Here is a 23,028-nt window from a genome sequence, read left to right as displayed (position 1 = left end):
TCATACCTGGCCTCTAGTTCCCAGAATGTGACATCATCACTGGTCCAGGGGTTAGCTGGCTCTGGTATTGTCAAAAAGGGGTCATAGTCAAGATACTGCTCTGTGTAGCTCATCAATCTGCAAAAAATGAGTTGAAAACATGTTTATATTCCATATTATCAAATGAACTGTTTTCTCATATCCATTCCTCCGCCAAAGTGAATGGTACACTGTCCTAAAATACTCTGACAGAATTTTCCACACAACTCATTTGTTGGCAGCGCAACCCTGCCACTGAATCTATAGCATGAAACTTACTGAGATTCAGTTCCCAAATCAATGACTCTTATGAGCCTGCTTTTGTTTAATTTATCAAAAACATACAGCACAACAAGTGTAGTCTGATTCCCGAATAAATTGCTTGAATAAGTGAGTTCTTTTAAATGAATCAAACACATACAGCTTATACTGTAACTCTTTGTTGTGAATGAAATGTATAATGTATGGCATCTTGTACAACCCGAATTCCGGAAAAGTTGGGACGTTTTTTAAATTTTAATAAAATGAAAACTAAAAGACTTTCAAATCACATGAGCCAATATTTTATTCACAATAGAACATAGATAACATAGCAAATGTTTAAACTGAGAAAGTTTACAATTTTATGCACAAAATGAGCTCATTTGAATTTTGATTTCTGCTACAGGTCTCAAAATAGTTGGGACGGGCATGTTTACCATGGTGTAGCATCTCCTTTTCTTTTCAAAACAGTTTGAAGACGTCTGGGCATTGAGGCTATGAGTTGCTGGAGTTTTGCTGTTGGAATTTGATCCCATTCTTGCCTTATATAGATTTCCAGCTGCTGAAGAGTTCGTGGTCGTCTTTGACGTATTTTTCGTTTAATGATGCGCCAAATGTTCTCTATAGGTGAAAGATCTGGACTGCAGGCAGGCCAGGTAAGCACCCGGACTCTTCTACGACGAAGCCATGCTGTTGTTATAGCTGCAGTATGTGGTTTTGCATTGTCCTGCTGAAATAAACAAGGCCTTCCCTGAAATAGACGTTGTTTGGTGAGAAGCATATGTTGCTCTAAAACCTTTATATACCTTTCAGCATTCACAGAGCCTTCCAAAACATGCAAGCTGCCCATACCGTATGCACTTATGCACCCCATACCATCAGAGATGCTGGCTTTTGAACTGAACGCTGATAACATGCTGGAAGGTCTCCCTCCTCTTTAGCCCGGAGGACCCGGAGGATTTCCAACAAGAATGTCAAATTTGGACTCCTCTGACCATAAAACACTATTCCACTTTGAAATAGTCCATTTTAAATGAGCCTTGGCCCACAGGACACGACGGCGCTTCTGGACCATGTTCACATATGGCTTCCTTTTTGCATGATAGAGCTTTAGTTGGCATCTGCTGATGGCACGGCGGATTGTGTTTACCGACAGTGGTTTCTGAAAGTATTCATGGGGCCCATTTAGTAATGTCATTGACACAATCATGCCGATGAGTGATGCAGTGTCGTCTGAGAGCCCGAAGACCACGGGCATCCAATAAAGGTCTCCTGCCTTGTCCCTTACGCACAGAAATTTCTCCAGTTTCTCTGAATCTTTTGATGATGTTATGCACTGTAGATGATGAGATTTGCAAAGCCTTTGCAATTTGACGTTGAGGAACATTGTTTTTAAAGTTTTCCACAATTTTTTTACGCAGTCTTTCACAGATTGGAGAGCCTCTGCCCATCTTTACTTCTGAGAGACTCTGCTTCTCTAAGACAAAGCTTTTATAGCTAATCATGTTACAGACCTGATATCAATTAACTTAATTAATCACTAGATGTTCTCCCAGCTGAATCTTTTCAAAACTGCTTGCTTTTTTAGCCATTTGTTGCCCCCGTGCCAACTTTTTTGAGACCTGTAGCAGGCATTAAATTTTAAATGAGCTAATTAAGTGGATAAAAGTGTAAAATTTCTCAGTTTAAACATTTGCTACGTTATCTATGTTCTATTGTGAATAAAATATTGGCTCATGTGATTTGAAATTCCTTTAGTTTTCATTTTATTAAAATGTAAAAAACGTCCCAACTTTTCCGAAATTCGGGTTGTATTTAAAGATACACATAATGAGTTATTTTATAAGAATGAATAAAATATGTTGACACAATTTTAGTTTTCGTATTGTTGTTTAATCTTTATAGTTACTGCCAATTACTCAATTGCAATAAATCATCACCTTGGAATTATAAGGTTCTATCTGCATTCTGAGCAGTTTCGAGAAACTGAGGTTACTGAAGTTTTTGCATTCCATATAGTTTTCTGTGATAAGGAGAGCAAGCCTCTTTCATAGATCAGTCCTAAAATGTACACATGTTATGTAAGAATATGTAAATAACTAAATTTAGACAAAAATGGCAGATGGAACCTTGTAATTTTTTTTGAAGATGTTTACAACAGACTTTTCAGTATTTTTAAAGGTCTCATCATTTGGCAAATAAGTTGCATGTAAAATTTTTTTTTTTACTAAAATAATCTTTAATGGAACCAAAGTAGGAATCAGAACGGGAAACAAATAAATTCTTTATGATTTCCATTCTTAATAGGCATGATGTGTTTTTTTTGTGTGTGTGTATTTTTGTAACCCTCATCTGTCCCTCGAGTCATTTCGACCCGAAAATGATAAAAAATAAAAATAAAAAAAACGTATGTTGATCGTACTGGCCCAAGATTTCTTTACTTTTGTCACTGAGTGCCTTTGAGGAGTTGAAATTGGTGCAATAAAAAAGTAACAAAAGTGTCCCTCGCGGGTCATTTTTGACCCACATAGGAATGGATAGAATTGAAAAAAAAACTGCATTTTTTTACTACATTTGATTTTTTTCTTTTTATATACAAAATCTGAAACAATCCAGTAAAGATTTATACCCAAACGAAGGGCTGAGACTGCAGAATTACCCCAGTGCAGCAAACACTCAAAGACACACACACACACACACACACACACACACACCCAAAGACAATCATTATAACACATTTGATGTTTCTGCTGTGATATGACTGTCATTTTGCAATATTCGTTTACTTAAAACAGTTCAGTTTGAGTGATTTGGTGGACCAAATTATTAGATTTTATTAGACCAACCATTTTTAGATTTTAAATATATATTATATATTTGTTACATATTTACGAAATGTTATGACTAATCATATGTTTTGGTTATAATTCAGTGTAATTTTCTTTTTTTTCCAAAGTATGAAAATTTTTTTATGTCTCAATATATATTTGAATGTTATCAACAAATTTGAAGCCTTAATATGCCCAATAGGGTTATGCCGATAAAACGACATTCAATCCTGAATGGACGATACTAGGCTCATTCTCCTATTAATGTATTAAATTATAACTATTATTATTTTTATTAGTCAGCCTATTATAATAGCACACACACACACACACACACACACACACACAAACGCGCGTGCACACAAAAGAGGATTAGAGCCTGTAGTCGGTGAAGAAGTTGTAACGCTTTGACTCGGAAAACTAGTTAAATCCATGAAATGAAAGAGATCGAAAATGAGGAGTTTGTGTCCCACACATTTAATGGCTGATAAACGACAACACGCTCTTCTCATTCATGAGAGATTAACTCTTTCTTGGCATTACAAATAAAGTAAAGACAAAATAATATAAAAGGCAGCAGAACGAATTTATCATCCATAGTGCCTCTCAAGTAGTCCTTCTCTTAAAGACTGTTCATTTAACTTCTAACACACACTATGTGGTGATGATATGACAGTTGCGTCCGACTATATAAGAACTAGCTGTTTTAAATACAGTGATTTTCTATTAAACGTTAGTTTATCAGTTTGTTTGAAAGTATATTTTTTCGATTATTGGTGATTCCATAGGCTCTCTCTCGCGTGGTTTAAAACACCAAATAGTTATGCTATGACAAGAACAAAGAGTCTCTCTCTTGCTCCACCCATGCACGATAATATCGTGTATCGTCAATCTCATGGGCTGACGATATGGCGATTTGAAAAATGACCATATCGCCCAACACTTATTCCCAACATTTAAAGGTTTCACATGTAGGTCTCAGTTAAGAATCTCCATAGGATTCTATAGGCCCCTCTAGTGGCAGTAACCATAAAATGCAATTTTATTACTTTCATATTATGTCAGAAAGACTCAGAGACCTCACTCAGAGCCCATCTGAAGGTTTTTGATGATTTTGGACTGGAATTGTCTCTTCTGTTTTTTTTTTTTGTTTGTTTAGCTGAAATACTGTAACAAAATTGCGTATTTGCTCATAGTTTCGTAGAAGCATCCCAAATTTAATATATAAATATAAAAATCACCGAAAATAATAGAAAAACCTAAATAAATATTTAGATTTTTTTTTTTAAATGCACCAATATAAGCTTTCTGGACCAACAATTTAGTGTCATTTCTGGCCATCGGGTCATTTTGACCCTGAGGGACACTTTTGTTATAGGTACGGGAGGGATGAGGTTTAATTAACCCATTATTATTTGCAAGCATACATATTTGCTGAGAAACATTTGAGTTTCATGGACAGATCAAGAAAGAGAACTTACGTATCAGCGACTTTGGACATTTTCATACAGTGTCGATCCAACTGAGTGTTCAAGAACAGAATCTGAAAGAGGCAGAATAGCGTTACTCACTGCATCTCTACTTGAGCATGTGAGTGAACGAGCTAAACATTAATAGCCCCTGTGAGGCTGTCAGGAATCAAATTCACACCATTGCTCGCACACACCTCTTTCTCTACGTCCTCTCTGGTGCCCTTGTTGCTCTGCAGTGAGGGTATGTGTACAGGACTCTGAGTCTGTGTGTCATCCACTACCCCGTACACTGACTGCGACACAGAGACGGAGAGGGAGATGGGTCACAATACAATCAAACACCCTCTGTACATAAAGCACACACACTTATAGAGCATAAGCACCTTTTTCACCCTTTGAGGATTCTTCAGGCGACGACACTTCCTGATGTCCATCTCTGTGGTGTTAACACACCCAGGCTGTGAATCACAACCACTTGTAAATCAGCCATATAAAAAACTGTTACGAAGTACATTTTCCACTACAATCATGCTATTAGTTAAATTAACAAATGCTGTTCATTAGTATATCATATATTAAACATTATTTTAAAGTGTTACAGAATATTTTAATGTACTGAAATGTCCTATAAATTTGAAAAATAAACATATTGTAGCTTCAAATAAAGTTTTCCGTATGAAACACACACATTTGCTCAAATCTGAAGGACCAGTGGAGAACAGTGCAGATTTGATGGGGGTTCCACACATTAAGTATTTCCATTTTTACAGTGAGCCAATTTGATCTATTAAATTCAAACAAGATGCAAACACAGAAACCCGTCCCATGCTGGATCCACCCCTCACACACCACGGGACGATGAACATCCCAGAAGGCTCTCTCTTGACTATCCAGAATCTTTCTCTCCGTTTTGTCTTTTTTCCTGTCGATCCTACAAAATCAAATAAAACACAAAGACATTAATATTAAACAAAGAGCAAGAAACCTTCCCAATCCACACACTCACACGTCCTGCCTCACACGTTGAAACAGACAAAGAGCAAAGCCCTTGTGCTCATCAAAGTTGCAACCTGCCTGCAAGCATAGCTCATTCATTTCCATTCCTGCCGCTTCACTCTTACGTAACTGACATTAGCTGCATCACTCCTCTGTCTCTCACTGATTCTGGTTTTGAGCCCAGAGACACTTTAATTCATCTCTCTTTCTCTTCTGTTCTTGCTCTCCCCAAAATTGGGGTTTTCGTCATAAAAAGGGTACTGCAGACAGTGTGATGATGGAGACAGACTGATGATAAAAAATCAGAGCAGGGTTGACTTGTGTTTGCAGCCCTCGGCCATCAGATGAGGCTCTTCAGCCGATGTTTAATGAGCGAGAGACTGCTTTAATCACTGAGGACCACTCCAAATCAAACACACATGCAAATACATCTTGCCCCTAAAAACTGCACTTCAGCAATATTATTATGTCATAATGAGAGCTTGAGTATATAGAGTATGTCTTTGCGTGAATGTATGTGGGCTGAAAACAAAAAGTAGATGTGTCTTCAATAGAGAAGAGAGCAGGTACGAGTGAGAGCTAGTGTTTGCGTAGTTGTCCTGACAACAGCACTTACTTGACCTGTGCCTCAGCCTGCATGAAGATGAACTCCCACTTTCTGGCAAAAGCCCTTTGTAGTCTCGCTAGATTCTCCTGAATGAGAGAAACAAAGATAACTGAGTGAAAGAAAGGAATAAAATATAAAACTGTTATTTCAAATTGTAATGATAATTCATAATAATATTATGGTTTTTACTGTAATTTGATCAATTAATTGCAGTCTTGGTGAGCAAAAGAGACTTCAGAACATTTTTAAATGTAACCAACCCAAAATCTTACCTAAGATTTTACATATAAAATATAAAAAAAGATATATTTTCCTGTAACATTTCTTATTTGTTTTCTTTCTTTTATATAAATAAATTATAAATAGTATATAGATTTTTTTTCTTTATAGTATAATATCAGTTTTACAAGTGACCAATATTTTTGGAAAGCATAAAGCATGCTGACTTTGACGTCACAGCTCAGGATAGTCACTAGTGAAGGGTTACGACCAAGTGACTGTGTGTGTCACTTCAGTCCATCTGCAAGTCATTATGCCATTTTCAAGAACAAAAACAACAACAACAAAAAGTTCAGAACTGAATTTCCATGAGCAAACATGGAAGCAGGTTTTACAGAGGTCTTTGTTTGGGCCACTTAAAAAAAAACAATGCTGAAAGCGCCACAGAGGCACAGGGTTTACACTCTTTGGGGGAATCAGTCTACAAATGGCTTTTTTATAGTTACTGTACCTCTGCACATTAAGCAAGGACAACAGAAAGTATCATTAAAAAAAATTGCATACTTCACCTTTAATTCTCAATGATAAGGGCTCACAATTGGTGTTTTCAGGTATAATATAATGAGACGTATCTGTTAATACCTGTGAGAATCCGAACTGAGATGCTTTTGCTGCATATTAGCCCATATATATTGATTATGTTCCTTAAATTTATTTCCTTTTGCTTCTATTTTCTCTGTTGACTGTCATCGCAGTGGGTCACTTACTGCCTCATAGTCCGCCAGCTCCAGCCGAGTCTTGTTCTGCATGGTCCGCTTGCACAGATAGATGGCTGTGACAGGCAACAGAGAGAGAGAGACAGAGGAGAGAGAAAACAGACAAGAGGCCATAAGAGACTTGGCCTTATCAACAGTCATGTTAAATCCTACCCCTACACAAGCACACACATCCAGTGTAAGCCCTTGATGGGATTTAGTATTTTCCTCTGCATCTATCATCTCTGCTTGGCCAGTTTACAGAAAGTAGGAACTATGAATAAGTCACCATTGACCATGAGTGAACATCTGCCTACAGTCAACAAATTGTCATACATATGTCATACTGTACATGCTAATGCTCTGCAGTCTGACTGTTCACCTGTCCAACCTGGAATAATTCTTTTGAAAGCAGACTGTGGGTTGAACATGGGGCGTCCAGCATCTCTGGGACATTATGAGTTATGTTAGCTCTCTGAAAAAGCATCTACGGTAAAGCTCTGTGTGCTCTTGCATCACTTTGAGTCTGCCCAGCAGGGTCCATCTCTTACCGTAGTCTGTGTTCTCTGGCTCCCAGCAATTAGAGGGCCAAAAGTATGGAGCCTGGGTGAGAAGGAGAGAAATCACTACTCTTGAGTTTTGTACAATTTAAAAATTGAGTAGGCAGAGTTTGGAGTATGAACAAACTTATTCTAGCCAAAATACATTCAGTCATGCTGCTCATTTCTCATTTCTGTAAATACACTACTCATTTAATAACACTGTTAAATGTAATATTTAGGACATCTCACAATGAATTCCTTTTTAATATTATAGACATAAATGTATGGGAAACGCATCCCACAGCACAACCACCTGAGCCCAACTTCAGTCTATTAATCACCTCAACTTTAACAGCATTTGTAGACGGTGCCATAGCCAGACTAATAAACAAACAGACCGGAAGTTAACGTCGGGCCAGGTGCGTGCGCCCGATGAAATGGTCTATAAAAAATGTTATGATGCCTAAATTTACTTGTATACTTGTATAATATTGGTGCATAATAATATCCTTAGAAGTATTCTGGTATTACAAAATGACTCATGGTTAATTACCTTAATATACAGTTTCTGTTAATAAAAATGTTTGAAATCAAGCAATGCTGTCATACTAAATGCAGTGTTGGACAGTGGGGAGTGGGGGTGTTAGGGTTAAGGTTAGGGCATATTTAGATACAGAGTCTGCCTCCTGCTTACTAGCCAAAGCAATAGCTGAAATGATGATTCTGTGCCGTGCAGTTATTATATGAACATATTTATGTTATAAGAGTTATTAACAACATTTGTAACTAATTCTCTTGCACTTCTGGAGCCAGTCTAAAGGACTGCAGGCGGCACGAAGCAAATGATGGTGCACTGAGATCATTATCGTCAGGCAATGAGCTGATGAGCCATACTCCAGAGAAACAGAAACTCTAATTCTCTCCTGAGTAATTAATGAATGTACAAAAGAAGCTCAGATTTATTCATTGATACTGTGGCTTGTTGGAAAGATAGCCTAATGCCATTATTTGAGAATTGACTTTTCTTATAAAACTCTGGATAAATTACAGTTGGTTTGGAGGTTGATATTGAGACTATATTAATTAAACATGATTCTTTAGTACTGTAATGGAATACTGATGCATAACCATTACACATGCACCTTACATTTCACTGTATTTTAGGAGATGATTGCATGTGACTGATTTTTTTTTTGGAGTGCACTTTAAAGACGTATTCCAGATTGACATGGTAAACATGGTGGATCAGTGAGTGTCTATGAGTAAAGATGGCAGATTTCAAATCACACTGTCAAGCTCCAGCTGAGCTACTTCTGTTGGGATGAATGGGAATGCAAATTGATAGCTTTATCCAGGTTTTATAGAGATCTTTGTCTGAAGAGAATCTGTTCAGTGTTGCAATCATTTCCAAATGAAATGACAGACTGTAGAAGTATAGCAATAAACAATAAACATAACACACTACTGTTAAAAAGTCTGAGGTTGATATGAATGTTTTTTAAACAAGTCTCACCATGGCTGCATTTATTTGATCAAAAAATACAGTAAAAACAGTATTATTGCAAAATATTTGTGCAATTAAAAAAACCAGTTTTCCAATGGAATATATTTTAAAATTTATAGTGCCACATGATCATTCAGAAATCATTCTAATATTGATTTGCTGCTCAAGAAACATTTCTTATGATTTCTATGTTGAAAACTGTGCTGCATCATTTTGTTTGTATAAACCGTGAAACATTTTTTAAGATCAAAAAGAACAGAATTTATTTGAAAAAGACATTTTTACACTATACTGTCTTACTGATCCATTTGATGCAAAATGCATCCTTGCTGAATAAAAGTACTAATTTCTTTCAGGTTGTGCATATATATAGTATATTAAATAAATCTCAGTAATGTACTGCCCGTATAGAGAAGGGCTTAATAAAGGCTGCTGAACTGATCAAACACTGTCCTATTTGCTCAGTAGGTGTAAAGGTCAGTGGAGCTTCTTCATAGTGTGTCTTAGGTGTGATTTCCACAGTAGATTCAGAAACTCATCAGTGCTGAAGTGAAACAAGATCACATCCTGGAAACCACAGCTGCCAGGATACAATCCACGTGACTTTCATTTGGTTGATGGTAGATGGATAAGCTCACCTGAAAGCGGTATAATGTCCCATCATCCTTGAGGGTGAGAACATGATCAGAGATGGGGAATATGTAGCCTTGGGCGGCAATAAGGCTGCCGATGTGTATGGCCTCCGCTGTAAATACAGAAATGAATGCATTTGCTTTCACAAGCAATTCACATTCATCAATAAGACGTGTATCTTTCTTCAAATCAACACCTACCAGGATCATCTATGATAAGGTTCTTCATCATCCACTGAACAATGTCAGAACCTAAAGTTTAAAACATGGAAACATATGACCTTATTTTCACATGCAAATGTATGCATAAATTACATTCACTTCTCAAAGCCTTGATGAAAATCAGAATCATCACAGTGTGTCAATCACGTTATGGTTCAGGATTCAATGTGTGTCAAATCAGTCAAGCTAAATCTACATTAGCACCACCTCAGTCATGTACAATATCAACAATTTAGTTCCAAATCAGCTATTAGGGCCAGCTGTGGCCTAATGGTTAGAGACTTGGACTTGTAACCTGAAAGTCGCAGGTTTGAGTCTCGGTGCTGGCAGGAGTTGGGGGGGGGTGAATGAACAGCGCTTCTCTTTCACCCTCAATACCCATGGCTGAAGTGCCCTTGAGCAAGGCACTGAACACCCAGTTGCTCCCCAGGCACTGGATATATGGCTGCCCACTGCTCCAGGTGTGTGTTCACAGTGTGTTCACTTCTCACAGCTGTGTGTGTGTGCACTTGGATGGGTTAAATGCAGAGCACCAATTCCGAGTATGGGTTACCATACCTGGCAAATGTCACGACTTTCACATTAGTTATCCGCATGAGGGCCTGCAGGCATCCATTTAAGGACAATTAACTGTTCTTCTAGCATCCCTTATCACACACTAAAGAATCAGTGAATCTGTGAAAGTGGTTAGTAGGATCGGTGGAGAGCACAGGGGCGTATTGGTTCCTGATCCACCCTCTGATCTATGAAATTCCCTGGCAAACAGCAACTAAACACAACCCTGTACATATTTTATCAGCACTGACAGTGATATAACTTTGAAGAAATTATTTTTGAAAGCATCATTAACTGAAATAAGAAAACTGCTATTTTAAAAAGGTGCCCTCTCAACTCCCGCTACCCTAACTGTAAATAAATATTTATTTAAATTAAAATACATTCACATCAGATGAAGACTAGTGTGAACCTATTATGAAACACTTTAGCTTACATAATATATTATTCATTCATGTATGAAAAACATTAAACTACAAAAAAGGGCTGAAAATAGTCACAAAGAGCCAGATGTAAAAACCAAATATTACTGGCCAATAAAATAAATAACTTGAATTTCATAAATAAATATATGTAAACAAACAAACAGATGTTGCAGTATTCATCTTGTCGCTAGACTGATTTTCTACAATTTAAGCAATTCATCTAATAAAATAATTTAAAATCAATATTTCATGTAAATGCATTTGTTTATTTACATTGGCTGACTGCATATTAGCCCACATATATTGATTATGTTCCTTAAATAGTAAATAGAGTAAATATTATAGCTCAACAACTGCTACAAGTAAACTGTATTTGATTTTCACACACATACTGTATGATCAAACGGCCATTGAAAAACCCACATAGTTAAGGTCTATCAAATCACATACCAGTTTAGACACAAACTGTCCCACTCCTGCCAGTTTACCTGTAACAACGCTGGGAATCTTGGACAGGAAGCTCTTGACCGTTCTGACAGGCACACCTTCAGTTTCATCTTGGAGGCGTGTGATGATGTCCTCAATCTACAGGAAGAGAGAAGAAAGAGTGTGTCTAGTTAGTTTGGACTGCATCTACAGTCTAGACTTTCTTCACTTTTAATTCAGTGCCAATATTGACAAGATACAACATTAACACAGCCCAGAAAAGCAGCACAGAATGTTTTGTAAATCTATGAACACCATTTACACATTTATCAACACATTTTTGTAATATCCTTTTCGGTTTAATATTTCTCAGTATAGCTCATTCCTGATCATAATCATTTTATGCACTATCAGTCAAAGGTTTGGAATAATTAAGATTTTTAAAATGTTTTAAAATACATCTCTTATATGCAACAAAAGGCTTAATTTATTTTGTAATAAATTAATGAATACTGTGAAATATTATTACAATATATTTTATTAAGACTAATGCATTTTAAAATGTTATTTCCTGTGATGTTAAAGCTAAATTTTCAGCAGCCATTACTCCAGAAATCATTTTCACATAAATAAATTACATTTTAAAATGTATATAATATTAAATATTACTGTTTTTACTGTATTGTTGATCAAATAAATGCAGCCTTGGTAAGCATAACAGACGTCCTTACAAAAAAATCTTATTCCAAACTTTCGAACAGTAGTCTATTTCAAAGCCATCATTAAATAAACCACTCAATGTAGTAAACCAGAAATCAACTTTTATTTCAATCCACCATTAGGCTTGATCTGGTTTTTTTACAGCTTTTTTAAGTATTGTAGTATCACATTCTATCCAAACTGTTAATCATAACAGGTGTAAACACACACCTACGTCTATTGCTCACATTACTAAATGCACTAAGTACCCAATTCGCACAAATCATAGGCTAAATTTATTTATTCCATGTCTATTTATATTATTGTTCAGCCACAGAAATGGTCCTTTCGATTGTGATGGGAACATCTGTTCTCATTCCTCTCTGGTTACGCAGGCATCTAAGCATCGGTGGAGGCCTTTGGAATATACAAGCTCGCACCTACAGTCTATAAATAATCCCAGCACTGATGAAAACAGCTCGTGGTTTTGCAGGAGAGAGGGAGCGTAATGAGATTACATGTTGTCATCACTGCTCTGTGGCACTCAACGCTCTTTTTTTGCAAGTGTCGTGTAGGAGGCGAGATCTCCATTACTTTGGAGACATTTAATGCATACAGTAACTATAAATAAACAATCAAAGCCAGTCCCCGAATCCTGTGAGCCCACGACGACACAACACTGCTAAAATAAAGCAAAGCCACTTCATTTCGAGTATAAAGAGACGGCTTGTACATCATCAGCCATGTCAAACAAAACATACAGCTGTGCAACATGAGGACACACCCTCATTATCCCAAAAAACACTCTAGTCATCCCATCCATTATCACGTGAGAATAATTTCCCCTCTCTTCCCATGAAAGCACTTCACGTCGTTTCACTTCACTTCACTACCTAGTGGCTAAAACATGAGTCTTTGGCATAAACCGTTCTAAATGAGTCGATGAGTGTTGGCCTGAGTCCCAAGAGAGATCCTGGCTGTAGACAGAGAACACTGCCAGCCAGGAAGTTCACCTCTAAACCCTAAATCAATACAGATAAAATGCTACATATTGTTTAGAGGACAAAATGAGATCTATCCCACAGACTCACACCTTCCTGCCCCACAAAAGTTTCAATAAGGAATCGTTGGTCATTCTTTGGTCTAATCTAATATCTAATAAATGAAGGCTATTTGTATATCTAATAGTCTAATCCAATATTTAACATTACAAAACATGCATTTTATAATTTTGCCAAATCGTCCTTATTGCTTAAAATAGGTTAAGCGTTCTATTCCAAAGGACAGCAGCACCATCCCTGAGAAAAAGATCATCATCACGACAAAGCCATGTATCTATGCTTAATGAGAGTGAATGCCATTAAATGAAGTTAACGGATGTCAAGCCTTATCTTTCTGAGAGACGCTCTTCACTCTATTTCAGAACAATCAGCAGCACTCACTAGAGAGCTCTTTTTAGGATGGGGCCTAGTGTTGGCACCATCCCAAAGGGCACTTACATATGTCATAATCTGTCAAAACACTGTGCCGAGTTCTTATTAGGTTATCACAGTACCCTCCCACACAGAGGCCACTGTGGCGTCAGCTAAATGTAGCAATTAGCACTCTTGCTTCTTCAAGGAAAGCTGGTGAACCAGCCTTCAATTTGGGAAGTGTCTGTAATCATTTTCTAAAGAAACATGACAAGCTCAGGCACATTATTTCACAAGATCATGTGAAAGAATATAGGAATTTGGAAGGTTTTGTTGCAGTTAATATTAAAACAAAGCATCAGACAAGGAAATACTAATTCAAGATCAAGTGGCAGAGCATAGTCCCAAATTAGAATGATTAGAATATTAGCACATTAAAAGCATATCAGAATGTTTTCTATAGGATTGTGTGTTACACTGAAGGTACTGGAGTAATGGCTTCTGAAAATTCAACTTTACAGACACAGAAATAAATTACATTTTAAAATATATTCATATCCCCGGTTTTCACAGACAAGACTCAAGCCTAGTCACAGACTAAAATGCAGCTGAGCTGAGTCTGAGCGGTTTTATATCTTAAAATATCTCAGCACCTTTGTTTTGTCTCAAGATGCACACAAATAAGATTTTTTCTAAAACATGTTTATAAAAGATACTTGGTCCTAATTGAACTATGGCCTAATCCAGGCTTAACCTAAATCCTGTCTGTGAAACCAGGACATAGTGGGGTTTTTATTACAGTAATATTTCACAATATTATTGCTTTTACAATATTTTTGATGAAATACCTGCTGCCTTATCAAGCATAAGCGACTTAAGAGAGACGAGAGAAAAAAAAAAAGCGGGAGTGTATAATGTCCAAAATATATTTTATAAGGTTTATAAGCAAACCTATGTTCTATATTGAAGAAAAATTCATTGAGGCATTCTGTTTGCAATATGTATAGCATTTATTTGAAATACGGGTGCATCTCAATAAATTAGAATGTCATGGAAAAGTTAATTTATTTCAGTACTTCAACTCAGATTGTTAAACTCGTGTATTAAATAAATTCACTGTACACAGACTGAAGTAGTTGAAGTCTTTGGTTCTTTTAATTGTGATGATTTTGGCTCACATTTAACAAAAACCCACCAATTCACAATTTCTACAAATTAGAATATGGTGACATGCCAATCAGCTAATCAACTCAAAACACCTGCAAAGGTTTCCTGAGCCTTCAAAATGGTCTCTCAGTTTGGAGAAGACTGCTGATCTGACAGTTGTCCAGAAGACAATCATTGACACCCTTCACAAGGAGAGTAAGCCACAAACATTCATTGCCAAAGAAGCTGGCTGTTCACAGAGTGCTGTATCCAAGCATGTTAACAAAGTTAAGTGCAAGGAAAAAGTGTGGAAGAAAAAGATGCACAACCAACCGAGAGAACCGAAACCTTATGCTGGGTACATACCAAAAGATTTTCAAAATATGATAGACCACAAACATGAGGATAAAAAATCCTAGATTTAACTGTTTTGCTCCTATAGTGTGTGGTGTGCCATGATATGACAAAGACAGCACCTCACACATGAACAGATTTTCAACCAGTCTCGACTGTGAACACAGGAAATCTCGAGAGACTTCAGAATAAGCATGGCGGACGATATGCAGGAAGACATTGCAATGATAGTGTTTGGAATGATTTTCACAGAAAATTTGTGAAAAAAAAGAAGAGGGTTTTTGGGTGAAGTCGTGGAGACGAAATTTCAGACGGAAATTTCACTTTGTGCTGCACCATGACTGCTTCCGTCTTCCATCATCTTGCTTTCTGATTGGATATTGTTTCGTTTCACGTGATAATCTCCAGAGCGTGCGCACATTTTTCCTCAGGGTTTCCCCCACACATCACGATTTCTGATAGTAATATTTACGATTCGCGATCAGGGCGTCTCCGACGTTCTTCCGATCAGGTTCGGACACACTTAACACATCTCACACCACGGGAAAATCTGATAAAGTAATCTGTAGAACCATCAAGATAATCCGGGGACATAGCTAGGATTGTCAGAAGGGGGGAAATCAGCCCAAAATCAGCCCGATTATCTTTTGGTGTGTACCCAGCATTATAAGGATTGTCAAGCAAAATCGATTCAAGAACTACACAAGGAATAGACTGAGGCTGGGATCAAGGCATATAGATGTGTCAAAGAATTTGGCTACAGTTATTGTATTCCTCTTGTTAAGCCTGAACCACAGAAAATGTCAGAGGTGTCTTACCTGGGCTAAGGAGAAGAAGAACTGGACTGTTGCCCAGTGGTCCAAAGTCCTCTTTTCAGATGAGAGCAAGTTATGAATTTCATTTGTAAACCAAGGTCCTAGAGTCTGGAGGAAGGGTGGAGAAGCTCATAGCCCAAGTTGCTTGAAGTCCAGTGTTAAGTTTCCACAGTCTGTGTTGATTTGGGTTGCAGTGTCATCTGCTGGTGTTGGTCCATTGTGTTTTTTGAAAACCAAAGTCACTGCACCCGTTTACCAAGAAATTTTGGAGAACTTCATGCTTCCTTCTGCTGACTAGCATTTTGAAGATGCTGATTTCATTTTCCAGCAGGATTTTGCACCTGCCCACACTGCCAAAAGCACCAAAAGTTGTTTAAATGACCATGGTGTTGGTGTGCTTGACTGGCCAGCAAACTCATCAGACCTGAACCCCATAGAGAATTGGTGGGTTTTTGTTAAATGTGAGGCAAAATCATCAAATTTAAAATGACCAAAGACGTATTAAACTATTAAACTATGAATTTATTTAATACATGAGTTTCACAATTTGAGTTGAATTTCTGAAATAAATGAAATTTTCCACAACATTCAAATTTACTGAGATGCATCTGTATATTTTGGCAAAAGAAAAAAAGAGATAATTCTCTTTAATATCAGTTAAAATGCTTGTAGTTTCCGTGGAATTCAGCAAAGTATTTTAAATAAGGTTCTATTCCAAAGTATCAAGGATCAATAAGGACATTTAAAAGAGTAGCAATGATTGGATTCCTGACAGTAACTATCAAGTGAGGATCAAGGAAAACTCAATCGTCACTTTCCTAATGGAAAAATGGGCACCAAAAGGGTCAAAAAAAGGGTCAAAGTGAGAACGCTCACTGTGTTGCCTTGAGCTTGCTGCAAATGTCAACCAGATGATGCTAACCTTGAATCAACAAACAGAACTAACAATTATTGCTACATGTGTGGCTGCATCATATAATAACTATTAATTAATAATATTGATAGTTCATCGTCTAGCTGACTACGTCTTGTATTATTATTATTTTTTTTTTCTAAAATCCTGTCAAACGTGCACAAATTACTAGCTACTACTAAATATTGTATAAACATAATTTTCTGTAAAGTTGCTTTGTAACGATTTGTATTGTAAAAAGCGCTATACAAATAAACTTGAATTGAATTGAATTGAACCACACTGCTGTTTACAGCATTTTATATTTATATGCTTGAGTAAAAATTAAACACTGTATATTGAGACAAACACTTAGACAAAATTACAAGAAAATAAGAACAACAGAAATGTATATATTGTTTTTATCTATATGGAAACATGTTGATGACAACATTAAAATGACTCATCTCACGGTCTCAAGGGATTTGAATGAGAGGCAGCCACAGATGTGGGTGGTTACATATCAGATTCACCCATAAGAGCCCCTTCTCAATCAAGCCCATCTTTCAAACTTGATTACAGCAAGTCTCAGTAGCCTGTGAATGGCACTCTTACAGGGAGAAGAGAGAAAACAAGGACAGAATGAGGCAAAGTAGATGGTGGAAAAGCCTCTTTTAGTGTACTAGCTTGTCTTGCTTGCCAGGTAAATCCATGAAATGAAAACACACCACTTTGGAAATGCATCATGGTTGAGCTGTGTAGCAAAGCAGCGTGATTTAGTTCATGAGACAGGTTAGTGTCACCAGAGATAACAGCGTGGGAAGAGCTCCTGATGATAATACCTTTGCAGCATCCTGTGGCTCATCTGCTCAGTCCCTGCAGGAGATATGTGAACAATCGATGCTTTTGATTTTCCACAGTCAGTAATGTGAAATGTGGTCAAAGGTTTCCCATAAAGAAGTTAATTGGAAAACACTTTATGTGGTAAGAAACACAACTTGCCAATATTGTGATCTAATCTAATCTAATATTGTGAACCGTCTTATATTTACACTTACCAAAATACGAAAAAGAACATGGTTTCATACTTGGACTTGATTTAAAGACAACATGAAATACAAATTTTCATTGCTAGACATTATTCAAAATAAAAAACAAAAATGAAAAATAATAAAGTGTTTGTTAATTTTTTAAACAGACAATTTAGGTATTGTGTTAGCGCTTTTATATTTGACTATATTCTGAAACACTTGTTCAAAAGTTTAGGGTCAGTAAGATTTTTAATTTTATTATTATTAAGAAATGAATAGCTTAATTAATTTGAATAGACATTGGATAGCTTTTTGCTAGTATTTGACCCATATTTAATAGCATTTGATAGCTATTCACGGTCATACAGGTTTGGAATAACAATAGGGTGAGTGAATGACAGAATTTTGTTTCTCTATTTTGTTTTTTAAAGGGAACTATAACTTTAAGATTCATCACATTCACTCACGCATTATCTCTTGAGTTAAAAATGACACCCACCTCCAAAGTTCTGGCTTTCTGTTAGTGGCCTCCATGACTTTAAGAGGCCATTCTGTTTTAAACACCTGTCCATAAAGCTGGGACATGAAAAAATGTATAGCCTAAATGCATTGTAAGTCGCTTTGAATAAAAGCACCTGTTTAATGCATAAATATATAACTGTAACTATATAACTCGGGAACAGGAGCCCTTCGTGGGCTTAGCTGGGGACCTGGGTAGCACTGGAGGGTGCCCTGGAGGAGTAGGCACAGCAAAGCGCTTTCAAGGAGCTGGTACAGGAGTGAGTTTTGGGACTGGCAAAGGAGGGAGTGGGGAGCCGCAGGAGAATTCTTCAAATATGGAATTTAATCATCAACGGGCAAATACAGGAGCTAAAAGACATTTAACAGCAGACAACTGAACTCAAAACTGGAACACTATTTATACACAGAACATGACAATGGGAAGACGAGACACACCTGGGATCAATGACAGCAGATGGGGAACACCTGGAATTAAATCAACCTAATGAAGGAACAGGAAGGACCAAATTAGGACATACAGGAACTCAAAACATGGAACATACACGTGACACTGATGTAGAGGCTCAGTCCAAAACGATACAGAACCTTATGTAATGCCTCCTCCTCTCTTTCTTTTGCTCTCTTTAAAACCTCATAAAACTCTATAAGGATGATCATCACCCAAAAGGTTTGTGAGAGACTGCATTACTTAATCAATTCACAATAGGAACAGATTAAAAAAGTCAAAATCAGTCTATTCGACTTTTGTGCTTGCCACTATTTGAGATATCAAAGAGTTATCAAAGATTCTGTATGCATATGATAATAATTAAGTTAAATGATGATAAATAGACCATATTATATCAGACAATATATGCTGCATGCTTTACTTTTTACTTTAAAATGCATTTTTTGTTACTATATGCTATGTAGTCTTAAATCTTTAGTATAACTTAAATATAACATAAAAAACAGAGCTTTTGCCATTTCCACACTACATGCTGTTCTTTGCACTGTAGGCTACATAGCTGCCTCACCAATTCGTTTGAGCTACAATGTCACGCTCTTTCACAGAGAAATTAGATTATATTCATTTAGCCGTCTAGATGATAGTTATAGCACCAGAACTCATTCACACTCTCATAAATGTGTAAAATAACATGCAAAATTACCATATAAACTGCTATAATATGAACTCACAAAAACGAGTTCTAAAATGTACTGTATTCTTTTATGCTAATTAATGTTAAACCCCTTTTCTGAATAATTTAATGCTTGAGTCTTTATTTTGGTTCATGATTAAAAAGTAACAACACAGGAGGGGGCAGCAAGACTTGGGCAGCATTGAAAGAACTGCAATGTAGCTTAGACCAAATATACCAATCTTTTGTAAGTACTGCAAAAATCAATTACCTGTGGAAACATTCATGCTCAGCAAGTCAGTGATGTAATAGGGTAGTACAGTGCATGTGAACTACAGCTCTGTTTCAGAGTTCCATGATTTGCAATCAAATGGGTCTTGGTTAAGCTCAAAACATTTGCACACAGGCCCTGCAAAACACCACAGGATAAACCACAATCCTGAGGTCACCTATTTAAAAAATCATTATAATCACAACAAAGCCTGTGCTAATCGCCAGGTGAATGGATTGCCGTTTGCTGCTGGTTTCTCTAGTAATTCATAATTAAAGTAAAAAAAGCTCCAGTGTATGACTGCTTTTGGATCACCTGAGGGTCAAGAGCAGAGTCTGAGCATTGCAGAGAGCCTAAGTGGACATGGCTGATGTTTTTGACAGCAGCTGTGAGATGTGTTTCCTAATGGAAATATGATGACAGGGTTGTCAGGCTTTGAAAAAAAGCCAGAGACAGTTTAACAACCTGGATCCCATCCTTTATGGAAATGTACACCCTTGATATGGGGCTCTTAAAGGAATATTCCAATTTCAACACAAGTAAAGCTCAATTGACAGCACTTGTGGTACAATAATGATTATTTTATACTAATTGACTTACAAATGAGGAGAACAATAGAGGCAATCAGACCAACAAGAGAGCAACAGTAAACGATTGATGTGACAAGTCTCAGTTGGTCTAGCAAAGAACACATAGCAAGGTTTAACATTTGTTTATAAAAATAGAATAGAATAGGTAAGTTCTAGTATTAATTGCTGACAAAAAAATATGTTTAGATGTTTTCAGATGTTTTCCAAAAATGACATGGAGATGCTTTTAGCTGTATCGGCATACATTTTGTATCATATAAGCGTTTCGTCCACACAGATCCGGCGTTTTGGGAAAGTGAAACCGATATTTTTTTAAACCGGGTCCCAGAGTGGATGAACCTGAAAATTCCACCCTTGCATTTTTCATGTAAACAGCGAAATCTGTATATTTTCTGAAACGATGACGTCATCAGCCCACGTCTTGCCCCTAGTCAGACACTGCTATGTCACGTAAAAGCAATAAAAACACGAACAAACACTGAATGATTGTCTTTTTATTAACTAACATTAACACAGATTAACAAATGTATTGTTCTAGGTTCGTTTGTATACCATGCACAAGGTTTATGCATAGTCCAAGTCTTCTTCTTCGTTTTTAGTGTATCTCTGTGGCAGAACTACAGTGCCACATACAGGTCTGGCATGTATACTACATTGTTTTGTGTTAGTTTTGTGTGGAAGTAGATATTTCTTTAGACAAGGGGGAAAAAAGATAGGATAGGGAAAGCTCTGGCTTCGTGTGGATGTAGCATCAGCTGCTTGAATTGAGAAGTTGTTGGCAAATTGTTCCTCCAGCTGGGAATAGACTAGGAAAAGGTCACTGAGAGTGATTTTGTGCCTCTTTGAGATGGCACTATGAGGCATCGTTCACTTGCAGAATGCAAGCTTCTGGAGGGCACATAAGTCTGAACTACTAAGCTTAGGTATATTGGAGAAAAGCCAATAATTGTCTTGTAGGCAAACATCAGTAGCTTGAATTTGATGAGAGTGGCTATTTGCAGCCAGTGCAAAAGGATGAAGAGAAGTGTGACGTGGGCTTTCTTCAGCTCATTGAAGATCACTCTGACTTCTGTATTCTGGATCAGTTGCAGAGACTTGAAAGTACATGCCAGAATGCCTACCATTCCAATAGTCCAGTGTAGAGAGAGAACAAGAACTTGGACAAGGAGTTGTGTGGCCTGCTCTGATAGGAAGGGTCTAATCTTCCTAATTTTGTATAAGGCAAATCTGCAGGACCGGGTCATTGTAGCAATATGGTTTGTGAAGCTTAACTGATCATCAATCGCAACCCCAAGGTTCCTGGATGTTTAAAGAGGTTGTGATGAATTACTGGGTTGGCTGAGACCACGAGCAGTTCTGTCTTAGACATACTGGTAAAAAAATGTATAGCCTGAATGCACTGTAGGTTGCTTTGGATTAAAGCATCTGCTAAATGCATAAATGTAAATATAAATGTAGAAAGGTTGAGTTGAAGGTGATGGTCCTTTATCCAGGCAGAAATGTCTGTAAGACAGGCTACAATACGAACAACTACCATCAGATCATCTTTTTGGAATGAGAAGTAGAGTTGAATGTCATCAGCAGAGCAGTGATAGGAAAAGCCATGTTGCAGGCAGATTATAATGATGACATGGAGAACATGTAGTAATGTTGTCAGTTTACTGACTTTCATGTTGTTTCAAATCTATATTAATTTTTCTTCTGTTGAAAACAAAACAAGATAAACTGCAATCAAATGGTTGCTGGTAGCCATTGACTTCCATAGTATGGAAAAATGCTATGAAAGTCATTGGCTAACATCAACTTTTTGGTTACCAACATTCTTCAAAATGTCTTCTATTGTGCTCAACAGAAGAAAGAAACTAAAGTTGGAACAACTTGAAGGTGGGTGATAGAACTTGGGGTGAATTATCCCTGTAATTGCACCTAACCTACATTAAACCCTGGATTTCATTAATTATGTTTCATTTACTCATATGTTCATCCATTACTTATTTCCTTATGCCAGTGGCCAGACTATCTCCAACAGTGCTTTTTTTTTTTGGTATCTACTGTAAAGTTTCACCAGTCGTATTGACTGATTCAGAGACATGAGCATTTCCTTAAAACAGTTGACTGCTCTCTAATCTCAGTGATTCTCATGACATGGCCCACTGGAGCTGAACAGCAGTGGCATCTATACAGAGCCTGAAGCAATCCAGCCAACAATGTCAGAACATAGTACACATAAATTAGATACAACAGCAAGATTAGAGCAAAGGAATCAATGCCAAAGCTGACAGAAGCTCAGGAAGCACCAATTTAAGACAACAAGAAATTACAACTGACCCGGTTGACTTTGATAATAAAATTCAGCGGCATTTGAGAGCTATTCTAAAGAGGGAAAAAAAATACTTTTTCTGCCTCTAAACAATTTTTAGAGACACTACCATTCCCATTCACCTCAATATAAGAATAAACAGCAATATAAAAGCCCATTTTACTCTCCAATCAATTCCTGTGGATGAAACAGGACTCTCTTTATTTGACACCGCATATTTTATTTCCAAGTAATCCAGGACACGAAATCAGAAATTGCAATAGCTTCAACTCAGTGCACTTATATTGCGGGGAAGTCGTGGCCTAATGGTTAGAGAGTCGGACTCCCAATCGAAAGGTTGTGAGTTCGAGTCCCGGGCCGGCAGGAATTGTGGGTGGGGGGAGTGCATGTACA

At 37.2% G+C, this 23,028-nt stretch overlaps 1 protein-coding gene across 1 annotated transcript in view; it reads right to left on the bottom strand.

The window, feature by feature from the left end:
- LOC132092416 (regulator of G-protein signaling 6-like) overlaps positions 1-23,028 on the bottom strand; it is a 62,567-nt gene that overhangs the window by 5,970 nt on the left and 33,569 nt on the right. The window contains exons 3-13 of the mRNA XM_059498642.1: positions 11,525-11,621; positions 10,036-10,086; positions 9,841-9,947; positions 7,708-7,759; positions 7,169-7,233; positions 6,192-6,268; positions 5,429-5,510; positions 4,963-5,037; positions 4,774-4,872; positions 4,589-4,650; positions 7-117 (exon numbers count right to left, since the gene is read on the bottom strand). Of these exons, the coding sequence (XP_059354625.1) occupies positions 7-117; positions 4,589-4,650; positions 4,774-4,872; positions 4,963-5,037; positions 5,429-5,510; positions 6,192-6,268; positions 7,169-7,233; positions 7,708-7,759; positions 9,841-9,947; positions 10,036-10,086; positions 11,525-11,621 (878 nt within the window). The remainder of the gene's footprint in view (positions 1-6; positions 118-4,588; positions 4,651-4,773; positions 4,873-4,962; positions 5,038-5,428; positions 5,511-6,191; positions 6,269-7,168; positions 7,234-7,707; positions 7,760-9,840; positions 9,948-10,035; positions 10,087-11,524; positions 11,622-23,028) is intronic.

Source organism: Carassius carassius, chromosome 18, assembly GCF_963082965.1.
Source record: "Carassius carassius chromosome 18, fCarCar2.1, whole genome shotgun sequence".
In the NCBI taxonomy this organism is placed as follows: Eukaryota; Metazoa; Chordata; class Actinopteri; order Cypriniformes; family Cyprinidae; genus Carassius; species Carassius carassius.
Note: the sequence above shows the minus strand (reverse complement) of the source record. Positions and strands in the feature narration are given on the sequence as shown.